General features: G+C 37.8%; 1 protein-coding gene across 3 annotated transcripts in view; it reads left to right on the top strand.

Moving 5' to 3' along the window:
* The window catches only part of diaph2 (diaphanous-related formin 2), a 386,239-nt gene that overhangs the window by 205,216 nt on the left and 155,389 nt on the right, over positions 1 to 25,634 (top strand). For all 3 annotated transcript variants that reach the window (XM_086084214.1, XM_086084213.1, XM_086084212.1), the window contains 2 exons: positions 10,196 to 10,297; positions 12,643 to 12,737. In XM_086084214.1, coding sequence (XP_085940340.1) covers positions 10,196 to 10,297; positions 12,643 to 12,737 — 197 coding nt within the window. The remainder of the gene's footprint in view (positions 1 to 10,195; positions 10,298 to 12,642; positions 12,738 to 25,634) is intronic.

Genomic DNA, 25,634 nt, shown 5'->3' with positions numbered 1-25,634 from the left:
TCGACATCCGTCAAATGGCTAACTAGCAGTTTCAAAATAAAGTTTCCGGTTACTTTTCAGAATAAAACACTCACCAGATCCTATTTCGCAATCATGTCAGTAAACATCATAATGGGAGTAGCCAGGCCTGGAGTCAACGGGCCAGGTGCTTATTCCCGGTTTAAACACCAGCGAACATGGAGGTGGAAAGCCACAAAATAATATATGACACGGCACAACCTTTTTATAAGGACAACCAAATAAAAAAGCAGGAAAAAAAGGTGAAATCAAATGAGTTTAAATCAAAGGTTCCAGTCCACCTCTATTTCTGCTTCTCTGTTGAGCACAGACAAAAGTGTGTTTATCGTTGTTTTCAATGCCACAATATCGCGCGCGATTACGCGAGACACGGCGGGAAGTTGTCCGCGACGGAGCTGCCGGACCGCAGCTGTGCGCAGCCGGTGAGTTTTGTCCATAAAATTGACGTGTCCGAAGCACGCAGTCAAGACGGAGCGTAGACGCGACGCACACGCATGCGGTGTAATCCCGGGGTTAGAGGTTGTCAGTGGACAGTGACAGTGTATTACTGGTTTAAATATCTACTGATTGTACGTTATAATACTTATTTGTGAGTACCAACTCCAGTTGAACATCATTTAAAAGACCAAGTTAGGAATAAAAAAGCGAGAGGCGCATGCTACATGTAGAAAAGAGTGGCATATATTAAAAGTGCAGAGGCTCAATGACTGTGACTTTAGGATTTGACTGCCGTTCTTCGTGGATCTTCAAGCAGAACCTTCAGGTTTTGACATACTCACATCACCAGAATTCCCCACTAGAATCACCGGGTGACAGGGAGCAATCCGCCTTGGGCTTTTTAATCATCACTTTAGTGCAGGTGAAGAGACTTGGAATTATACAGTACTGTATGTGTCTGTCCTCGTGTTGATTGCCAAGGATAAACCTATTGGCGCTAACAGGCGTGGATCAGAGCTGCCTGAAAGGGGGGGGGAAGTCATTTTACCCCTTCCTCCTGTCCTCATCTCTCAGGAAACCTTGACATTTTCCAACATAGAAATGTGAAGTATTTATTAAGTCATTTCACGCCTCGGCAGACAAATTGGATCAACCTATCGGTTAACCTTCCCTAGGGGAGGAGGAGGAGGTAATACGTTAATGCATAAAAATAAAAAAAACCTAAAGGCATGGTAACGTACACTTTTTAATACTGTTGTAGACTTTGGAACATGTTGTTACTTTTAGCACGTCATCTTTGTACCCAGAACACACTTTTAACACCATATTTTTATAAGCAACTATAAATTAGGATTCCATGTAAATTTGTCCAATTATTCTCAATATGAACCTACTTTAATGAATTCAAGTACAAAACTGATTGTTTGTCTTGTGCTGAACCTCCTATTTTTATCTCCTCTAATAGACAATAAGACAAATTGGAAAGGAGCTGGGCCGCTTCCAAAAACAGGGAACGAAAGTATGTGGGGTCGAGAGAGGGCAGATTGTTTTCTGTCATCTGTGAAAAGTACAGAATTCCACCCTGTCAGATAAACCTCAAAGCAGGACATCATTTGTTGTTTTTTTGTCACAAAGTCTCTAAAGGTTACGTACGGCATTCTAAAAAGAAAAAGTGGTTCCTTCAGCGTTTTGCTGCCAGAAGTCATATGAGATGAGCAGCAGTAGCCTTTAAAGTGAAAGATAAGTTCAGACAGATAATGAAAAAATAGATGGTTGACCTCATAATATTTGGATTTCAGATTTATCATCAACTAAACAATTTGTGATGTCCTATTTCCGTGTACATATGTTTATTTTTCTAAAGACACTTTATGCATTACCAGGTCACTTTTTTTTGACAGCCTGTCAAACACAAAACTATGCTAAGGCAGCCACTCCTCTTTTCAAGCCATACACCCTCTGACATATGAACAGATTCCTCTTCTCAGTGCACAAATCAAAGATCAATTCATAGCCAATGACAACACTCACCAATATTTGAAATGAATTAACAACTCAAAGAGTTTAGCTCATTTAACCTGTTGTTGAAAAAGACAAGACGGTTACCAAATAATATGTAATTTTGGGTATTTTTTTCCCCCCATCATCATAATATTATTAATGATGATGATGATGATAATAATAATAATATTACCATAATCATTAATCATCCGGGATTAGGTGAGTCCTGTATTACTACACCCTTATGGGTAAAAAATAACCCAAATTTGGTAAAAAATTGGACTGATCCGCTATTTAAGCCAATTTAACTTTAACTTTAATTTTGTGTCAAAATGACTTTTAGTGTGTGCGTGTGTTTTGTGCCCAAAAAAAAACAGACAAAAACAAAATTATTTTGTACAATATAAACCACAGTTGGCTCAAATTGACCCATGTAGCGGGTCGGTCTAATTGTTTGACCCAAATTGGGTTGTTTTTGACCCAGCAGTTATAAGAGTGTTCCAAACTGCCATTACTCTCACTACATCATTCTGATTTTTGAAGTTATACCAAATACCTTTATTTTGCCAATCATGACTTGGCAGTGTTGAGACTGAGAAGGTTCAAGTTTTGGGAAAGGCTTAAAACAATCATAATAGTAATAATAAATACAATTTAAAAACAAATATATATAAAGCCCTAATTTCCACAGATTGGGAACAGATGTGCTAAACATCTTCAGATCCGTTATTACAAACTCACACACACAATCTAATGTTGACACCTTGAAACATCCCTCAATTTTCATCTTTCACCACATCGGTCGGTGCCTCTAATAGAGACCTTAGGGATACTGTATGTGTAATCTATCCATCTACCCGAGGAATAGCCTTAGCGGTAAATCTCTCATCGTCATCCCCTCCTGGTGTTATGAACCCTGCACCAATATTGTCTACTGAATGCTTAAAGGCATGGCCGGGTCTTAACAGACACCGGCGGCAGCCTTAAGCGCCACTGAGCGAGCTCCTTTCCCAGCAGCGCTCAAGAACGCTCGGGTCGCAGTGCGATGCCTTGGCACAAGCGCAGAGCGCTTCCTTCCAAATGATTGGCTGCCGGGATCAATCCATTCGCTGCCCCGGGAGCACGTCCAATTTGAGAGGCAGAGTCAGAGCCTTCCCACACTCCCTTGCCTTTGACTGACAGCAAACAAGCGGCGTGTTTAGATACAGGGCAGATTAAAATACACTTGTTAAAAGATGCAGGTCAGGACAGTGCTCAGGGTTATTGATTCAAGAGATTGTTTTCTTTGCCTGACATTGTTGTGCGTTTCGCCATAAGACTCATTTTCTAGCTTTTGAACAAATACGTTTTCTGAGTGTCAATTGGTATTTTATTAACTTGAGCACATGAATACAAATGTTTTACATTATTATCGAGTATAACATGAAAGGTCGGACAAATCTGCTCAGGGATGCCTGACTTTCTAATTTCTTCTTTTTCCAAAGCAAATTCTGCCATAGAAAATAATGGAAATATAATGCAGATTCATTCTATTTCCATTATTAAAAAAAAATACACTCTCTTAATAAATGCCAAGTAAGGAGAACATAATGTAATTGTCTCGCTCTGTGTGATTTACTCGATTAGTCCATGGGGTTATCAGTTCAATAATCTATCTATAATAATTCTAAAAACAATTTAGAACAGTTAGTTTGACACTAATGAACTCATTCACTCCCAGCCATTTTCACAGAAGCAACCACCTTTGCTCCCGGCTCTTTCACTGGATTTTGACAGATTTTGCAAGGCCCACAGAATATTGTGTTTTATTGCTATGGAACCTACCAAAAGAAGGATTAGAGTCTATTTTCTTTCATTAAGAAAAAAAAAATATTTATTTTTCCGTTTTGCAGCAATTAGCATTAGAACATAGTTAAGTTTAATCAGTATTCACAAATCTGTTGAAAACACTGGTGAAAAGAGCTTTTTGCAACATGGCCCTGGTTGAGCTCTTACTCTGCTGCCACCTGCTGGCCATTTTTATTATATATATATATATTTTTTTTTTAAATAACTACCATTGCTTTAAGTGTCCTCTTCAGGTCATAAGCTGCTTCAAAGCCTTCTGTATTCTCTAGCAACCCCCCCCCCCCCCCATAAAAACATACATAATGTATACATATGTTTTTGGGATCATGGCAATATTTAAAATAGAATGTTTTTTATATGTTTTTGGGAGCAAATTAGTTAAGTATCACAACAAAGCCAAATAAGCCTTCCATGGTAGTGGAACTTCTTTTGCGCATAAGATTTGTTTTGTCTCAATACAGATTTAAAAATAAAATAAAAAAACAAAACCAGATAGAATCCTGTAGGAATGTACTGCATGTGCTAAAAATGTCTTGTATTCACCCTTAAGTGTGTTTTTGGGACTCTCAATGGAAGTTATCATGATCTTTCTAATCCCACTTATCATTGAACATGATGATGATTGCAAAGTTGATTGTTCTTCCGCCCCCCTGCGTTCATCATGTTTTTCACCTTGAGTCATAAAGACACAAATGGTCAGAGATTCTCAAGTTTACAAAAGTGCAAGGCCAACTTTAATTCCTAAAGACGGTACAGGAAATTCAGGGAATATACTTAACTCACTCATTACTCCATATCATGTCACTCATGATTATATGCTGAACCGCAACGGCTATTTTGACAGACTGAAACGACATGAGACGGTTCGGAAATCTTTAAACTTGTGGTTCATTGACATAATAACATAATTTACTTTCTGTTGTGGCGGTAGCTTCATGGTCAAATATCTCCTTCGAGCAAATCCCCAATGGGCTTCTGTCGGACTTCGATGCAGTGATTGCGGAGGCCATTTGGGTAAAATTACCCCCTTGTCGTGTTGAAGTAACGTGAGATTTGTCAAGCTTTAATTCGGACCAGATGTGCAAGGAGTCGTCATGCTAAAGATTCACCCTTGGGATCTTCTGTTCAGGCGGTTGATGGACCTGAGGCTTGTAACACGGTCTTCAGTCTCTCTAAATTAGTTTGGAACAACAATATGACATCAGCTAAGGGAAGTTGCGCTATATTCATGCTAAGTAGACAACTCTTGGGATTCCCCAGTGATTTTTTTTTTACAGTGATGTAGGAAATATTAAAACAGACATCTAATATGAGTTTGAAGGCATATTAGACCACATTGTCAGTCTTTGTGACTTTCCCTTTAACCATATAAAGCCTGAACCATGAAATATATGAGAGAAAATTCAGATTATTTCTTTATAGAGTATTTATTGGTCCTTTTGAACAAACAAAAATATTTTTGGAAATCAACTTCCAGATATGGCTTTGGATTTGTGTCATATTTGATACATCCAGTCACAATGCTTTAAATTTGTACATTTATAACTGTCAACAATTTAATGATAAACAGACATATCAAGCATATTAGTATTTCCAAAAATCGAATAGGACATTTGCCACTATTAATAAGTATAGTATAACTGCTATCATGCACTATTGATATTTGAGAACTCCACCAAAGTAACTGGAAACATAATTGATTTGTTTTACCAACTTAGTGGGTCACAATTTTTAATTTTAATAGTAGAAAGCCTCAAAACAGTTTATGTTACTTTCTTACAGTAGACTTAGGCAAAGTGGCCTGTGCAGAGCTTGCATCTCTCTTGTGTATTTTGGGAAAGGATCAACTATGTATGTATAAACATTTTATTACTTTGGTTGAAAAATCAAGCTTTATTCGCATGGCAAATGCAACAATTTACAAAAAAATAACAATGACTTTATACACTTACTGTTTCAAATTGTATACACTTTTAACACGGTTTTGCTAAAACATTTAGTCAAAAATATTGAGTACTTTCACATTATATCCACCCATTAACTTCTCATAATGTTGTCTAAGTAACATTTTTCAACTTTTATAGTTGACAAAGAAAATCTTCAAAATCAGGTATTTCTCCTTTCTCAATTGTGGCAATGTTGCAAGGTCGCTAGAAAAGCCATCAGATGGGTGATTACTGCCCTCTAATGAATTATCCGTGCACTGCATGTGGCAGGTCATATACAGGTATGTCAGGGTTTTAATGGGGAAAAAAATATAATCATGAAATGGAGCGCTCAAAATATCTTTTAGTTAATTTGATACGTTTGACGTTATAGGGTTAAATATGTCATCTCTTGACTCAATTGTGGTATCCGGTGGCCTCCGGAAGTGAACATGTGGCGCTGTTTCGCTTGCTAATGCCATGTGTTTTAATGGACGTCTTATGGGACATGCCGCATGGAAGGCAACCAGGATGCTGAGTGTGGGCCAGCGGAACATGCGGAACCTTCAAGTGCTGGAGAACTCTTGTAATCACAAAATGTCCAGAGGGAAAACCTCAGTCCAAGACCCACAAGGCGTAACGGTGATGCCAATTGATACTGAATAAGCCAAATGTGTTTTTCCTGTGGCGCTTATTTATTTTCCCAGCGTAATCTTTGTTAATTTGGTGAGTGTGTTTTGGCACAGGGGAAAGCTTTTACCGCCCCCTCAGCTAATAGGATGTGTTACAGTTTACAGTTACATTCACTAGAGAATTCTCCTCATGTGCTTGTTTGGAGTTACTTGGGATCATTCAGTTGTCTTAAGTTTTACATGAATATTCCCCCCCCCCCCCCCCAAAAAGAAAAAAATAATCAGGGTAACACATTTATTAAAACATTTTTCTTTATCTCAAATGTGCATGGCCAATAAAAAATAATTGTTAAGAAAGACTGCCTCAGGGGCCCATTTTTGACCATAAATTAGTTCTGTTGAGCTCTGTGAGACCGCTTGATTAAGTCCTATTAATAGGCTGTATTTTACAGGATTGAAAATGCCTTATCTTTTCACACCCAAAACTGTTACAACCGCAAGCAAACTAACATTAAATTGAAATTATCCCATGCTGTTTATCTGATTCACAGAAGCAGAACGTGTCTCAGCTGGCCTTTTTGAGTCGATAAAACATTGTGAACATCACAAATCGCCCTTTGCCGCGCGATTGCTGTATGGATTGTATTAGGGATTATTTCACCAAAGATAAATCTGTACAAGCGGGATGGTTTTGTTGTCACAGTCTTATGCTGTAGCCGCTGGGCTGCTTGTCAAACACGTTTAAATATTGGCAAGGACGATGGTCAGATGTTACTGGTCGTCACTGTGGGACAGGTTAAGCTCGCTGGCGGAATAATGAGTAGGCGGGGTGCATGCTTTGGCTGATACAAAAAAAAAAAAGTTTTGTGAAGTATTAAGTTTATTTCTGATTTTTTACAATATGACATTCATGCTTTTGGACAACTGTGGTTGAAGGATTGCTGCCAAGCAAGGCCTGCCAATGTGTGTATGTATACACACACTGTGGCATTTACGCCATGGAGACAGAAAATAGTGTGAAAAGGCAACAGAAAAATCAATGTACACAATTCAAGTTTGGCAACGTAAGATGGCGAAAACCTGGATAAGAGCATATCGCCGCTGCTACGTGAAAAACACTTAAGTCCATTTTTCTTCTTCTTTTTTTTTTTTTTACTTTTTGGGATGAAATTTAGATGGAAAAAAATAAGAAAAAAAATAGACAATGACCGGAATATCGTCGCTACTTATGTCAATCTTTTACATAGATTCTGCACATTCTTGTCCATTTATTATTTTATAAATACATATATTTTTAAGTTTTTCAGATGTCTCCATTCAGTTTCATCCTACTTTTACATAGATTACTGTCCTTTTTTTCCCTTTTTTTTCTTTTTAAATTTTTGGGATGTCTCTATTCAGTTTCATCCCAAAAACATAAAAATAAAAATAAATTAAGAAAATGGACATAAGTGTTTTTCACATCTTGTCCATTTTTATTCTTCTTTTTTATTGCTATGTTTTTGGGATGAAACTGATTGCAGACATCCCAAAAATGTAAAAAAAAAAAAATTATGAAAAAAAAATGGACAAGACAGTGCAGAATTTATATAAAAAATGGACACAAGTGTTTTTCACACAAGCACCGACAATATTCGGGTTTTTGGAAGTTATCATTATCAGACATTCTTTTCTCAACCCACGTGGTCAGTGCTTTAAATTCACATTTCGTTGGGCAAATTTTGGCAACCTTAATATAGTAAACATGTTATACATCTTAAATGCTAAAAAAAGAAAGAAAAAAAAGTAAGTTAATGTTCAGTTGCTCATGCCAATATTATCAGTAAGACATTGTCAAGATTTATATACAGTATTTTATTACAGTAAATCTTCACCACTTCTGAAGTTGTTTTACAAAGTGAATTGTATAATACCTTTGCTTTGACATAACCATTGCAGTGATAAACGAGGTACTTAGCGGCCTACAATAACGCCAAGCAATCAAGTTCGGAAGCCAAACAGAACCTGCGGAAAATATGGCAGTAGGCACACAATTACACACATAATAGCGCATGCGCATGCCTTTTAGCACGACTGATTTGTATTAATGCTCCCCTCCCTCATGTCGCGTGTCGACAGCGAGGCGTCGGAGCGAGGCAGGTGCCTTCAGCACTGCTTCATCTGGCTGCCCAGGAGATGCTTCGTCTCTGATTGTTTCTTCAAACAGCAGACGCGTGGCGCTCGGGGAGCATGTTGTTTGTTCTTGATTTCTTGGGAGACTCCTCTTGGGAGACCCGTCCTCTTCTTTCTGAGCAGTTGTTAAGATTATCAACAAAATCTGCCGCCGTTCCCACAAGTAGATGCAGAGGAGCGCTCTTTTGGGATTACATTGTGTTGCTGTAAAATCAAAAAGTCACTCGGCAGTGTTGGGCAAGTTGCTTCCAAAATGTAATCTTAGTGGATATTTTCATTTGAATGTATAATAATTTGAATAATTTTGCTTTAGGCTTTGATTCAAGGTTATCAACTTTTTATCTAAAGTGCCTTTTTCATCATTTAGCGTTCGTTTTGCATCTTGTAAACCCGTCTTGAACTGTTTTCATCATTTTGGCCGTCGCATTCTTTGGCGGAGGTTATCAGTTATGTTATGTGAGCCTTCACCGGCAGCCTGTTATACAACCGCTCTGTTATTTCTCCCATATTTTACACTTTTCCACCCATTTTGCATCATATTTGAGCTGATATAGTCTTAAAGGCCTAATTTCCTTTGAAGTTGTCTGTTTTGTTAATCAATCATGAACTGTAAGATTTTCATAAATTAAAAGGTTAGAATAATATTAGCCCTGCCATAACCTTCTTTCAGAAGATATGTCTTGTCTAATATAATATTTTCGATTCAATGCACTGTGAATAACGTCAAAATACTACCACCAACAGCATTTTTTCCTTATTTTTTATTTTTTATTAAATATTCTTCCAAAGCACCCATCTTTTTTAACCCAGTTGCTCCCAAAAACGTATAAAAATGTTTTATTTTAAATGTGTTAAGTGCCCCCCAAAGACATATTTATAAAAACAAATTTAATGTTTTTTTTAATGTTACAGTATACAGAAGGCTTTGATGTAGCTTTATAGCAATTTTATTGTTTTATAGCAATATAACACAATATTCCGTGGGTCTTGCAAAATCCAGTAAAACAGCCGGGAGCGAAGGGGGTTGCGTCAGTGAAAATGGCTGAGAGTGAATGAGTTCAGAGAGAAATAATTGCACACAGAACATTAATTTCAGAGATTTCCACAAAGAAGAAACAATGATTGCAATCATAGTAATAAAGAGATTAGAATTCAACATTTTAAAACAAACAAGTAACAAAAATGTGCATTTAAGTTATTTATGCCCATTGCTGTTCATCTATTCGTCAAAAATCCCATCATTGGATATGCCTAAAATGTTCTCTGTGTTTTTTGACCTCTCACTTATGGGCCCCACTAATTGCAAATTACTGCAATAAGTGACTGTAAGTGTACATTTTTTTTGCATTACTGCAAATGCATGCAATTATTTGCTTGAACGTTACACGTTCAGAGACTCCAAAGTGAAAAAAAAAAGAAGAAGCCTCTCTGAGAACAAAGTCCCTTGTGGCGCATTGAGACAATTGAACATATGAAAGCTCCTCTGGCCAGCACTCTCATTGTTCTATTCTTCACCCAATGTCAAGTAGCTCCAGCTTTTGTGTTTTTGCATTAGCGTGCTCACAAAACCTCATAGAAGGGAAATGCAATTTGCCTTGAGTAGTTGCCTGTTAAAATACTTTATAAACATACTAATGCAATATTTTTGTCCACTCGCTATAGTGAGAAAAGATACAAAAGACGAGACTGACGACAGAATGGCACAGATTAAGAAGAAAGCAAAGGAGCTTCGCATCTTGGACGCCAAGACAGCACAGAATCTATGTAAGTCTGTCAGCCATGACCTTTAATTCTGTTTTTTTTGTTTTTTACATCCATGAACAGCTCAGCTCAAAATGTTGGCAAACAGCTCACTATTGACGGTGTTTTTACTCTTTCCTTGGCATTTAACAGTCATCACAAGCATCTATGGATTGTACACACTATCCGTCTTTTAGCATGTGGAAAATAGATTCTTAACACAAGCAAGCCTTTGGGCTACATGTTAGCAATTTCAATCTCCCGGGTTCTAAATTGTTCGTTTAATGGTGTATTTCCTCCACAACCTTTCCACGGTGGAAGGAAGCAATATATACATTGACGCCACCTTACGTCCTCCTTATTTTTTGCGGTAAATGTCTTACCTTCCAACCGATGAAACAGTTTGGCAAGTTATCAAGGTGTGATGAAGACACACAAACTCGACATATGTTCCCGACATATGGACGACACAGGTGTCATGCGTTCGCGGCTGCGACATCGCTCCCTTTTGCCAATAGCATCGCTCATTGAAATGTGAAGCAACAAGAGGTTTGGATCCCTCCAATGGCTTTTGAGGTGCGAAATTAAAGCTTGTTCGCCATGCAGAACACGAGGTCCTCTCCGACGGAGCCCCCAAAATCAGCTATTTAAAAGGACTGCGTGTTGGAGTTGAGGTGACTGTGATTGCAATAGGCAGCGGGCTATAATTATTGCCACAGTTGTCAATGCCTCTAGGGTACAATTTGACTAGAACCAATGTGTTGTTTTGTACCTCTCATCACAAACAGTAGTGATAGCGTATAAGCAGATGAACAAGAAAATGACATATTTTAATTGACGTCAGCCATGATCTATTCAGTATGAATACAGTATAAGTATCGCCTGCAACACTCGCTCCTTTTTCCTTTTTCTTTTGAGCAATTCATTTTGAACATGAATGCAGTGGACCAAACATGGACAAGAATACAGGCGCTTCAATTTTAGACAAAAGAGATACTATTTCATCAAATCAGAGAAAAAAGATTTCACAAAAAATCCAACATCAACTAATAGCTAAAGTTTTAGGCCCAATTTAAAAGAGGTCAACAACATAATAAAACTCAAACTGAACTGACTTTCAGACAAACAATTTAGGTGGCTTAAATAGGGGTGGAGCAACCAAAATAAACACGAGGGAGGCATGATTACGAATCAACCAAAATTACCAACTTAATTCTATAGGAAAAAAATAACAAATATAAATAACACCAACAAGTGAAAACTAAAATGCCTTTAAACCAAATTAACAAAATGAAATACTCCAAACAAATCATTAAACAAGTACATTCCCCCTTCCAGTCTTGAACAGTGGGAGGTGCCAGATTCAGCTCCTCCCACCTTCCAGCCTGGTTGCTTCCCTCAAACAAGAACAAATGTAGTAAATATTCAGACAAATATTAACATAAGTGTACAGTATAATACATTAACTTTAATAAAAACTACAACATTAGGAACTTCAAAAAATAAAAAAGAAGAAAAAGCACATTATTTATCATTATTTATATTTACATTATTTATATTTATTCATTATGACAAGTAAAATAATATAATATAATGATTTCATTATTTATAATTATAAAAATATTAGTTATTAGGGCACATATGCATCTCTCCACATACAACTATTTAATATGGTTTTCGATACGTGGGGGATACAAAATGCTACAAGGACGGTTTTAAGTGGACTGATTTGATTTAGGTCAACACAAAGGGATTAGGATTACATCCGATATGGTACGGCTCATTTTGAAAGAGTATGATTCAATGACTGTTGTATTGTCATTTGACATACATTTGAATGAACATGTCAGTACTGTTAAAGTGTAATTACCTTTAAGATACATCTCTCCATTAAAAGACGATTTGATACGTACCTCAATACATTTCAAAATGTAATGATTTGATTTGGTTCCATTTTTTGCACCCGTATCTTTTATTAAATAAAAAATAATAATCCAGATAAAACCGTTTTTTTTTTACTCCCCTACTAGCTAAAAAGGTCTGGTTGGGATTATTTGAATTATTATTATTATTATTATTGAATTATTTAGTCATACCCCCAACAAACAGGCTTGATTTCAATTTACAACATAACTTTAATTATATTTGGTTTGTTTGCAATACCCATTAAGTTCATCTACTATCATCTGTAATACTCAATGTTTTGCTCTCATACTTCCACAAGCTTTTCTGTGGCCGGACTTTGCTCTCACGGGTGACACGCTAGCTCTTTTTTCATTTTGTTTTTGGAACGTGTTAAAATGTCTCTTGTACGACAGAACAAAAAGGAAATTGCGTTCTTCTCCTCTTCTTTCTCTCCGCCTCAACAGCAATTTTCTTGGGCTCGTTCCGCCTGCCTTATGAAGAGATCCGAGAAATTGTGCTTCAGGTGGACGAGGAACGACTGAGCGAGTCACTCATCCAGGTAAGACGGATATTCGGCTGAACAGGTTGCCTCCCTCCTTCACACTTTACTGCCCCTAACTTTGACCTTAAAGTACAATATATTATGGAAGTTTTACTTTCTATTTTTTTTACAATTAGATTTCTTTGCCACTCATCAAGTTAAATTCCACAACACAATAAGTCTTCTGTTAGCATTTCCCCAACAGATCCTCACACTAATTGGCAATCTTAATTTGACAGTTTTGTGAAAAAGTGCTACCTTCATACGGAAGAAGATTAGGGCCAGTCAAAAGAAGAAGAAAAAAAGGTTGGCAGGATTCTGACTTTATTCTCAGCATTCTGACTTTAATCACATAATTCTGACTTTAAAGTGAGGATTCTGACTTTAATCTCAGAATTCTGACGTTAAAGTCGCACTTTAAAGTAAGTGAGAATTCTGACTTTAATCACATAATTCTGACTTTAAAGTGAGCATTCTGACTTAAATCTCAATTCAACAATTCATAGCTCTACGTCACAAAGTCAGAATTCTGACTTTAAAGTCAGTGCTGAGAATGAAGTCAGAATCCTGCCAACCTTTTTTTTCTTCTCTTTAGTTGCCCTTATCCTCTTCCGTACCTTCATGACAATCTAATCAAACTATTTTCTTCACCTGCTTAGAGTAGAGTAGAGCAGTAGAGTGCGCGGTGTGAGCAGTGGCATATTATATACACGAGAAAGGCTCACTACCGAAAACATGGGAGAAAAAAAAGGTTGGCCAAGTTCATCGATCTTTGGGGTATTTTGACAAAAACTTATTTTTAAGATACCTGGGAAATGTTTCAAATTATGAAAACATGCATAATATCTCCTTCAATTTGAAATGAATGTGAAACCCCAGAGAGTAGAAACAGATTTTGCCTGGTCGCTACGAGGTTGCCGACCCTATTCAAAACGTGCTACGATCTGCGTTTGGCACAAGTCGGTCTCATCATTGTCAGCCGGACCGTGGAGACCCCACATTCATCGTCTCATAATGGATGATGAATGACGGGGTTTGGCCAAGTCTCCACAACTCCACCCTCTTTTTCCTCCAGCCTTTTGTCTTAAAGCGTGATTGATGAGCTAACTAAAGGCTACTTCTTTTTGCTCCATTTGGGCTGTTTTTGGCATCTCCAAACGGTGCAAGAGGTAAAGAAAGATGTGTCACTGTGCACTTCAGACTGTCAATAGGTTTAATCGGAGCCTATCCACGGAGCACCCCTACTGGGTCTTTGTTGAGTTGTGATAACCTTTAATTTGCTGGTAATCGAGCAGAAAATAAAGATTGAACAGTATGAGGCTGCTTTGCAAAGGTGAAAGACAATTTAGCTGTTGATTTTTTTTCCCCACCTTCAGCTATTACAGGGTGGAAAGGTGCCAGATAGTCCAACTGTGTCCGTTCAATTGTTTCCATCTTTAATGATTGTCGCCCACTTCTCCTGAATTCTCATTTAGGCCAGAATGAGGACTCATAATCGTAACATTCAACAATATTTTTCAATAAGTTGGTCGAAACTGCGGGTTGCAACAGATCATTGAAGAATGACGTGCTATTTTCAAGGCATCTGTAATGGCATCATTTGTGGGATTAGATGGAATCACAATTACAGTAAGATCCCATGTATAATACACACATGGGTATAATACGGTTTGATTTGACGGTATCCTTTATTATATTGGCCAACATGTTTTTTTCCCCGAGGGCCAAGGACATTTTAATGATTTGAGTAATTATGGGCAAAATTCAAAATCAATTTATTTGGATTTGCTCACTTTAGATATATTTTTATTTTTGACAATGAATTGATTGATAATTCATTCAATCAAAAAAGGCTTGTCGTTTATTCTCTAATAAAAGTGGAACAGGCTAATATTGTCAGGGTTTGGCGTGGATGTGAACCCAAGTGCAGGGAAAGGGAGGCACAGGTGCTCAAAAAAGAAGTCTAATTGAATCAGACAAAACAAAAGGGCAAACAAGGCACTTGGTAACTTCAACAAAAACAACTAAGTCCAGATACAAACAATAAACCTAACAACTAACAAAAAACCTGGCATGGCAATATGTGACAACAACTGCGGGAGGTGGGGAAACAACAATGGTTCGACAAGGTCTGACAGGAAACAGGAGGCTAAATACACAAACACTGATTGACATAACAAGACACACCTGGGCAAGACACAAGTGGTTGAGGGCACTGATTGGTTGACACACGAGGAAGGGCAGGCAAACACAGAACACATCATGATTAATTAAAGAGACTTGAGGGATAAATCAAACTCAACCCAAACCAAACCATGACAAATGTTGCCTAATTTTGTGATTTTTTTTCCCCTGACATTTTTCATAAATCTCTCTACTTTAGATTATCTGTCCACTTGTATTTTTTTTTTGGTAAAGCACAATTACTAAAAAATTTTAAAAGGTATTATTGATATGCAGCAACATATTATTATATTGAATGAATAATTCTTTGTAATTTGGTAACATTTTGTTTGTAAGTGTGCCTTGACTGTAATTGTCATTCATTTTGTGTTGAACAGGGGCAGATTTTACGTTCCATTATAAGTTAGACTTTTTTTCTGCCCCCTTTCATTGATTTAAAAAAAAAAATGAAATCATTAAATACATATATGAAATGAAATTCATCCTCATAGAATTTGATAGATGAAACAAAGTGACGTCCGTAATGATTTTTGCCAGTTTAATTGGCAAATTTGAGTGAGCCTGGCTTGTTAAAAAGTGGTCAGCCTGTGTCAGGATGTCAACATCGTGTGCCGTCATTTATTTATATTTTTTGTGTGTATTAAAGTGCCTTTGAAAAGCAATCCGAAGGCTTTTACCGTCTTGTTTGCTACAGGTTAGCTAGCAAGTAGCGGCTGTTGGTGCTAACACTCGAGCCGCAACTGAAATACTTGAAATACAGATGTACCCCCCCCCCCCCCCCCCCCCAATTAAAAATAGGCCGACTCATCTTGTTTTTTTTTGTTTATATGTTTCCCAGTGAAAATGTTAGTGTGCTGTTGTATCACAATCGTCTTAATTTGCTCCGGATTTTTATGGAAAAAAATATGTGCAATAACTTAGCATAAGTAGCTGTATTTTCATTTTAGGCTGTAATAGTCTCATAACATACAGTATGATACACTACAACTTATAGTAAGCATAGGTAAATAATCACCACCTAATCGTCTGGTAAAACCAGACAAAATCATTCATCACGCATCTCCGTTCGATTCAAAACTCTTACATATTATATTGGGATGAGAGTAAACTCCATCAGCTCCCTGACAAGCAAGCCGGGGAAAGTGATTAATGGAAGGGATAGCCAAAATGGAAGGAATCAAGGAAGCAAGGGGTGTTCATAATGCATCGAAAACTCTGTAACTCAATCTTATTATCCTCCTTCTCTGGCGACGTGTCTAATGTAATGATTTGTCAGCAGAATGTGGCAGTGCATTGGCCTTGAAGTACCCCCACAATGCGTCACCCTGGGCAGAATGGATAGATAGGAGTTGATTGGCTCTCCTTATTCTGCATTAGGGCCCATCAATGCCTCCGAGATGATGTACCCGTGCCTGAATGCTGCCAGACAGACTCTCGGGTGCTCGCCATTCATCCAAACTCCATTTGAATCCCCGCAATTCCACATATGCTCCCCCCTCGAACCTCCTCGTCCCCCCCCCCCCTCCCCGCCCGGTCCGCTTACAAACATATTTACACAACATGCAAATGGAAAGAATGTGTCAATTATGCCCTCTGCCTCGGGTGCCCGCGGCCAAATTGTGTCGTTTATCATCCAAGCGATGAATATGCGAAAGGTTGGTGCGTACGGGCAAACTGGCAGACATTTGTGTGCAGTCCCTCACATCCCTCATATCTCATTTGTCGACAAGATTCACCGTGTCGGTGGACGGGGGTCACCCCTGTGGATCGGGTCAGCTCTATCAAATACACAGCTTACATGCATAACATCATATCTGGCAACCTGATGTAAAAGTAGGGAATGTGCTATTAGTCTGATGGTCTGACATTATTCGTTGGCGATTGGCAGTGGCAATCGCTTGCATTGCTTACCCACGTGACTACCTCTGCCATGTTTTTTTTTATTCATGGCGTGACCATGCCTGTGACCTTGCTGTGATTTCATTATTTTATGCTCTGCTTCTGTGTTTTCCGCAATAGTACTTCCTCCTGCTTTTGCTTATTCGCCCAAGGAAAAACTTAACTGGTTTTGTGATTACCAATTATTGCCAAAGGAAAACTGTAACAGCAACATGTATTATTAAAGTGTCGGGGGGGGGGGGGGGGTTAAAAATTGCTAGCAAGATTTAAATGTAGCTTCGCTTCACTTATAAACGTCCGGCCCCCGCCAACTCTCTTATCAAACCCACACCTGATTACAAAACGTCAACAAAGTAGCGCCGCTAGCAAAACAAAGCTACCATTAGCACTGTCAACAAGCGGATGTTAGCCACGGATGCTACGTTGGAGGGGTGACTAATCCAAAATAGAGAGTTACTGTAACACGTAATGTTATTGTTTGAAGATTTATTCCTTGGAAGGCATAATTAATGAGCATTTTAAAAGAGTTGATAAACTTAAGTGTCGGAACAGAAATGTTCCCAATTTTGTGTTCCTTCCGAATCCTCAGCTGCCTGTGGTCCCTTCCTCAGCTTGATTTTGCTACAGTTATAACCAGGTGCTAGCAAAGGATGGATGGGCATGTTTTTTTTTTTTATTATTTAATTTGTTTTAATTATCCAGGTGGATTTTCCAACATAGATCCAGCACAGCTCCCGATTGGACAAATTAGCATCACGTTGTAGAGGTGTGCCTTTCACGGGCAATGAATGTCCACGAGTGCACAACAACAAAAATAACACCTCGGGGCCTATTTTCATACATAGATAAACGATAAGGATGGATGATTATCGATGTCAATATTTTGGCATTTGGCACAAATATCGGCTTAAAAAATAAAACTCTATCATGCGTGGATCCCAGTGAGTCAATTTCTACTTTCACAAAGGCGGAATGCCAAGCACTGTGTTTGCTTTGACTGCCCTAATTTTAATGGTAATGAGATGAGCCGCTTTGATAGGCTGATAGTCGGCCGTGTTCCTTCTCACAATGGGGCAAACACCCCCTTATGCCAAATTATACCTGTGCAAAGTCTAAGACAATACCAAACGAATGAAAACCCCAGTTAGAGTTTAATTAGAAAATCTAATGAGAGGTACAAGTTAAGGCCAGAGAAAGATGACCCCCCCCCCCCACCCCATCAGACAGTTACAAGAAATATGAAAAAAATTATGCATGGTGGACCTCAGCCTGAGCAGGGATTTGAATCATGCTGCCCTCGTCACGACTGTATCATGATAATGCAACGGAAAAAAATGTTAACACCGTCCACTGAGACCCATGATAACTCACTTTTATTCGTGGCTAGGCAATGTTTTACATTCAAGTCTCAATTGACATCATTTCTAACCTTTCAGTAATGCACCCGATTTGATTCTTGACCAGCTAGTTGATATCAACCCCCAAAAAATCAAGGCTTAATCCTCACCTGTTTACGATGTCATCAGCAAATCCATCAAGCCATCTTTCTGCATGCATCTAATAAATCAAGCAACGGCACCTGGGACACTGCATTCCTGTGATCCCCAAACGTGGCTGCTTTCAGACATTTCCACGTCACATCGATGCTCATGTCTGGACTGACCTCAGCGAGAGGGAGCCAGCGTACAATCAAACGGCAGTGGCAGGAATCACAGCAGCTCCATTTTCAAAGTTATGCCAAAATAATTGCAAACACCAGATGCACAAGCAGAAGAGAGATACGACTTAAGATTGTTTACCATCATCCTGACCCAGACTCAACCATCATGGGGGACTCGTCACAAAATGTTTAAGCACAATCTGTTTTTGGCATGTGTGTGTGTGTGTTTGGTGAGCTAATCCTTTTTAGTGGATGATTTCGTCCAAGGGGCTTGTTTTGTTGGATATCAGAGTGGCCTTTTAATCTTTAATGTTTGCCAAAGTGCATTTTCTATGTGGTAATTTTTCTGCCACTAGATGGCATAATTGCATTTGTAAGACGTCGGTGACAGCTCGGTGCATTTTTCTTTTCATATTAAGAGCAATCTAATCTTAACATGAAGTAATTTGTGAAATTCTGCACATTTTAAAAATTGCACAACTTGATCGCAGTCACCACAAATATAAGCATTATTATTGAATGTATTACTGCAAAAATTTTGACGTGGACGTGTCTGCTGCGTTGCGACTGGAATTCCCCCATTACAGGCTTTCCAAGTAAGTGACGATCATAAATCGTGCGTTAAAATTTTTTGGGCCGTCAACGGAACTTTAAATTAACTCAAAATTATTGCTTCTCTAACATTTGTTGTGAATACTAGAAGCAATGTATTTTTTTTTTACGGGTCTCAATTACAACTCCCCTAAAAGTCACTCAAAGCTGGAAAGTTAGGAAGAAAAAAAAGCTAACGTGGGTTGAGCATGACATCGATTTAGCTAAATATTTTTGACGGTTTGCCTTGAAAACGGTGGTGTGAGGGTGCATTCATTGCTTCTTTCAGCTTTAATGACCTTGTATTAGTATCTTTTTATTTGATGTTTGCCTGCAAATCCTCTTCCCAACATGTTTTTGTCTGACAATCGGTTAGGGGGGTAATAATTTGACAAGCACGCGGGGAAATGTGTGTCACTTTAAATGAGACTTGCCTACAGTCTCCAAGGAAACCATCACAGTAAAATCCATCGACAACAGCTGGCTCACAATGCTGCCTGCAAAATATTTAGTAGACGTTGACATTAATTACATATAAGACATGAAAACAACCCACTCAGGCCAGATGGAGAGGAGAATAAAAGTTGTGAGAGCATTTGCGGTTTGGCTGGCATCAAAAAGTGCATTCAACTGACAGCATCCTCTTATTATTATGTCTTATCGTGACATTTTGACCACTTGTCATAAATCTCATATGATGTTGCAGAGCTCTGCTGATCTCAGTCTTCAAATGATCCTTCCCAGTTTAATTGTAATTAATCCTTGCTTGTCTGAGTTAATCCACTCTGGGGTTAGTAAGATTATAAATATGTCAAAAATAGAAGAGACAAATAAATAATGAGGGAAATGACAGGGTACAGTTGCTGGTTGTCTTGCAGTAAAGCCAGCGAAGGCTTGTCAGATTACGACCTCACCTCTCCATCTTCACCTTCACCATGGCAACAACCTTTCCCGCCGAGTCTCACGGGAGCCTGTTGCACTCGTCTCACTTGTTGTTATTGTTTATCTCTCTTGTCTATCATCCAGACGTCGCTCATCCATATGCATGCCCACCTCCGCTTTGCTCCCCCGGTCCTCTCCCGCCCTCCCGCCATCACACCGAGATGCCCATTGGCTCGCGGGTTCTGGCGAGGGCAGTGGCAGACTTTGTTCTCATTTGTAACAACAGGTGATTGCATTGCGGCAACTTGGCATGTCACTGGGCGTCATTTGCATGATGTACAAGTGTGCATGTGGGCCACGGCGATAAGTATGGCTGTGCATTGGGCCTGCTGGTTTCGCGCTGAAGGAGGAGACATGGAGTTCGCCTTGGGTATGATTGGGGTTTATTTTGGCGCCGCGTGCTCAACTCGCACACTGCAAATGCTAATTTGGCGACAGGGTGTTAAATACATTATGCTTATTTGGAAGGGAAGAAGAGACGAGATGGCGTCACATCCAGGGTCCATTAGAGAATGGTGGCCATGGCCCAAACTTCCTAATGTACTCTTGAGTGATCATTGTCATTGATTGATTGGCCACACAAACACACTTGATAATGTGACAGATGGATGAATGAATATCTATCATCACGTTGTATGCTTGTGTTCTGTGATTTAGTTATTAAATGTTCAGACTAAGGGTGTCAAAATGAGTGCGTTAATTTTGAGTTAATTTAAATTTCCTTTAACCCCACAAATTTTTTTAACGCACGATTAATGACTTGGAAAGCCTGTACCGGGGGAATTCCAGTCGCAACGCAGCAGCAAATTTTACAGTAATACATTTAATAATAATGCATTTATTTGTGGAGACTCGGGTCTAGTTGTATTTTACAATTTTAAAAATGTGCAGAATTTCACAAGTGACTTCATGTTAAAGATTAGATAGCTCTTAATATTAAAAGAAAAATGCACTCAGCTATCACTAATGTCTTACAAATGCAATAATGCCATTTAGTGGCAGAAAAACGACCTCAACACAAATCAATAATACATTTTTTTTTTTACAGTACGTTTTTTTTATTTTAACAAAATGTTCTGAATTATTCTTAAATTACTGTATCAATGACTAAAAGATGCAGCCATATTTCTATTAGTTTTCCCACTTTTATGTTAACAAGAGTATGAAAACTTTGGAAATAAATTGTATTGTACATTTTATTGTACATTTAGAAAATATATAAAACAATATATTTATTGTAAATTAACTATTGAAGTTGTGATTAATTACTATTAAAAAAAATTAATCACCTAAAACCCCTAGTTCATACATTAGAAATATCACACATATGTGATTAGTTGAGCACAGACCTCCTCTAGGACTGAATTTAGATTATTAATTAATCAGTTCATAACATATAGTACCTCATATATCAGACGAGTTAGGTGTAGAATCCAAAACTGATCTCAGTTGTTCTCTGTCATGTTACGTTTGTGAGCAATAGGATAGGTGTTTAAAAAAATAAAATAAAAAATAAAATAAAATAAAAAATAAAAAATAAAATAAAATAAAAAATAAAAAATAAAAAATAAAAAATAAAAAATAAAAAATAAAAAATAAAAAATAAAAAATAAAAAATAAATAATAATAATAATAATATTATTATAATAATTAATAAAAAAAATTGTATATACGACAAAAAAAGGCTAAGGCTAAGCAACAATCTGGGGCGGCATAGCTCAGTAGTAGAGTGGTCGTCTCCGTGAGGTTGTGGGTTTGATCCTGTGACTGCACATACAGTAGTCAGCTGTTCTTACTACAGTCTTACTACAACTATTTTGTGGGATTTTGCTTATATGGGGGCTAAACTGAAGACAAACAATTTGGTATGCTAGAAAAAAAAACTGACTGCAATTTTGCAATTAGCATGCCAATTTTAATCTGCATGAAAATCGAATTCAACATGTTTTTCTTTTTCTTTTTCCCTAGTGTTACTTATTTATGGGAAGAATATGCATACTGCTCCAAAGTTTATTTAGAATTATTTTAAGTACTTTAATCCTGCTAACTGGCTGGCAAAGTGGCAACACAACCTGCTTGACTGATTAAACATTTCACAGATAAAGTTGCCAAAGGGTTGCAACAGAACCGAATGTACTGATGCGACAAAAAACACTGTAGCATACATACTTGCCCTTTCACATTTATTTCTGCTTGTCACCTGTTTTTTTAACTTCCCTTTGATATCCCTTCAATTCCATCTTTTTTTTTTATGTCCAAAGTATAAATAAGTGCTCAGGTGTGCACACGGTATGCAGATCCTGCATATTTGCTTCCAAGAGACACATTTGATGTCACACTATGTCTGAAAAGGTTTTCCAGGCCCAACCTTGCAATTAATTCCTCTTCTACCCCTCCATCAGTATTTGTCTGGAACTGCTTTCCTCATTTAATGTGATTTCAGAATGTGTCACACTCGCGTCACTCTGCAGCTTAATGTGAATTGATTTGTTTGTTGACAGGCTATATGCTCCCCACTACAACAGGGACTGGTTATGTTCTTAGTCTGTTCAACATATTTCCCTCAAAGAAAACTTGCAATTCCTTCATGAACATATTTGTGAGGACAGAAACACATAATTTTTAGATCGATTAATTTAAGATACTGTTTTGTGTTTATTTAAATAACAATTCATATATATATATTAGAAACACGTGTTGCTAAAATAAACCCAACTAAGTAATTGAAAGCAACTATTGCCAAACTTGATCTATTTATTAACTGACGCTAAATAGCATCTACACTTTATATTATTAAGCATGTGTAAAAATTTGTAAATTAGAAAGACAATAGAAAAATAAATCACTTTTTAGGTTGAAGATATTGATGGGGAAAGATGGAACTGCAATAAAATGTAAAAGCTCTAAAACACTGATTTTGATAACAGGCGACAACATATGTTTGCAAAAGAAGTAAATGAAATACATTGCTCGGATTTGTTTTTGTTTTAAGTTTTAGACCCAATTCAACATTTTGTTTGTAATACTTTATTTTATTTAAATTTTATTTTATTTTATTTTATTTTTGTCTAGCATGTTTAAACAAACTGTTGGCACATATCCACTAATGTACAGCAAATATGGTTGTTAAAAAGTCTTAAATTGTATTTTTCAATACTCTAATTTGATGTGTTGTTTGATTGAAATGCCGATACCACTAGTACTTTTGATACATAACATTTTACCCCCAAAAGATTGAGACCGTATTTCCCACTCCAAGTGAATAATTTGTTTTCTTGGTGCGTGCAGTAAACCAGACACATGGAAGTCTTCCTTCATGCATTTCTCGTGTGCGGTGTTTCCAAAAGTCTGTCCACATTTTTCATGCAGCCATCTTGCTTTTTGTGTTCCAGTTGTGTTGTGTTGTTTGAGCTGGATGCTCTCTATAACCAAAACCCGTATTTGTTGTCCCGCAAAGAGAAAGACGGAGACAAACAAAACATTTGAAATGTTTTCGTGGAAGCGTTGCAAAGTAACAGGCTTATGGATGTTTGGCAAGTCCTCCGCTCACTCGCTTTATTATTCGCTCATTGATTCTAAACGGAAGCCTCCCCTGATTTGCCGTGAGGTGGGAAGGAAACCTGCTGCGGCGTCGCAATAGGGAGTCGGCTGTCCCATTTCTTTGCTCTTCATCACAAAGCGTTGGCAGAGGACATCGTGGGAGTGTGTGTCTTTTTCTTCCCAAATGTTGATGGAAATCATTTAAAAGGAGAGGATCACACCTGTCAAGCACATGGCACAGACGAAACATTCTCCATGGTAGGCACCTCGTTGATGTTAATAGAGAGGAACGCCATCCACCTTCAGCATCAAATCTTTGGTTTATTCTAGCCAATTTAATAAAGGTGCTATGAGAAACGACGTATCGATTTAATGGGCCTGCGAAAGCGGCTCAAGGAACTCTGGCCATTCTCGTCATTTCGATATTACCGCTGGGAACGTTGTAATTAAGTTTGACAAGCGAGTGGACGTCTTATAGATTTTTATAACGTGCTTGATCCTTCTTCGATGCAGTTTAGCATTACATCCTCACCTGCGGTCTTATCATCGTGGAAGATTCCAAATTACAGTTGTACACACTCTTTCCAATTTATGGCATGATTTACATGGAATGCCTTCATGGTAGCGTGAATTTTATCTGCCATTTTTTTTATTTTGTCTCAGTTCTCGTTTTTTTTTTTTTTTTTTTGTTATCATAGTAAGTTAACCTTATTCCGTTTTTATTTAGTCCATTTTTTTTGTCGACTATAAAGCTAGCATTACATAATTTTATTTGTCTAGTTTTAGTTAACAAAAACTGTCAACGTTTTAGTATAGTTTTAGTCAGGACAATCATTTAACCCCCGTTTTTTTTGTTTTGTTAAAAAATTTTTTATAGCAGATTATGTTCAACATTTCGGATCTAAAACTATTTCACATTAAATTGTATCTCATCTTTTTGATGAAAAACAACTTTACACACAATTACAGTATCCTATATATCAACAATTGGCTACTATGGCTCCATGCTATGAGCTAGTTAGCCAGCATTAGTTAGCGGTCGGATTAACATTATTGTTGGAACGTTATAGCCGTTGGATTAATGTTATGTTCTAACTATAGTTTACTCCTTTAAATTTTTTTTTTTTTTTTTTACTGTGAATCCACCTCTTGTCTGTCCCATGTGTTTGTGCATGTTGCACTTGTTAGCTGCATGTTTGAAAGGGAGTGTGTCACATCCAATTGTTTTGAATTTTTTAAGTAAATTTACTGAAAATGTGCAAAACGGACATGCGACATATGCCTTTTTCCATCTGTTCTTCTTTTGCAAATTTTGAGAGGGGACTCCGCCGCTTTCGGTGGCGGTATACACCATAGAGATGTGATCCACCAGTAATTTAAAAGAAGAAGAAGAATACCAGTAAGCGACTGCGCTGTGCGATGAGTTTGCTTTTGTAATTCTTGATAAACCGTAGCGTTTGTGTGTGTGCTATTTTCCATATAAAATAGCAATAATATTTGTTTCTTTAATTAATTCCCAAAAGATTTTGGTTTCGTCATCTCCTTAACCTTAACCTTAATCTTGGTTCTGGCTATGGTTTGTGGTAATGTACAGATGAATTCCCAGTTTTCAGGTGTGTGTTTGTTCTATAGATTGCAGTTGTCAGTTTTTTCCCCTTCTTGTCATGAATTCACACATCAGTTTTTTTTAAGTTGCCTTCACAATCCAGGTATTGCAGGAAATATCACATTTCCCTGAAAGTTTTCACTTCAATCAACAGCCCAGCACACACATTCTATAAGTGTAGCATCAAACCTTGACAGTCAGTTGCACCTTTTACTTATCACTCACTGTTAGACATTTGGCCAGCCGCTTGCCAGTATGCATTTATTTCTTTTTTAAAGGAGACGGTGTAGATTGTGTTGTTTACTGTTTGCCACTTTGATTAATTTTGCTTCCTGTATGTGCTGATATGTGGTGGCAAGGCATTTGGCGAATGTTTGTTGCTTCATGTGCACTTGCAGTTGTCTTTCCTGCTGCCGTGTATGTGTTTGTGCGTCTGGAGGCCTGTGGCGAGCAGTCTGGCCCGGCACCGTTGCCCGGTCCCCCAACTTTGCGG

The sequence above is a fragment of the Leptonotus elevatus genome, chromosome 9 (genome assembly GCF_054856555.1).
Source record: "Leptonotus elevatus isolate MCC_2025b chromosome 9, RoL_Lele_1.0, whole genome shotgun sequence".
NCBI classification, from domain to species: Eukaryota; Metazoa; Chordata; class Actinopteri; order Syngnathiformes; family Syngnathidae; genus Leptonotus; species Leptonotus elevatus.
Note: the sequence above shows the minus strand (reverse complement) of the source record. Positions and strands in the feature narration are given on the sequence as shown.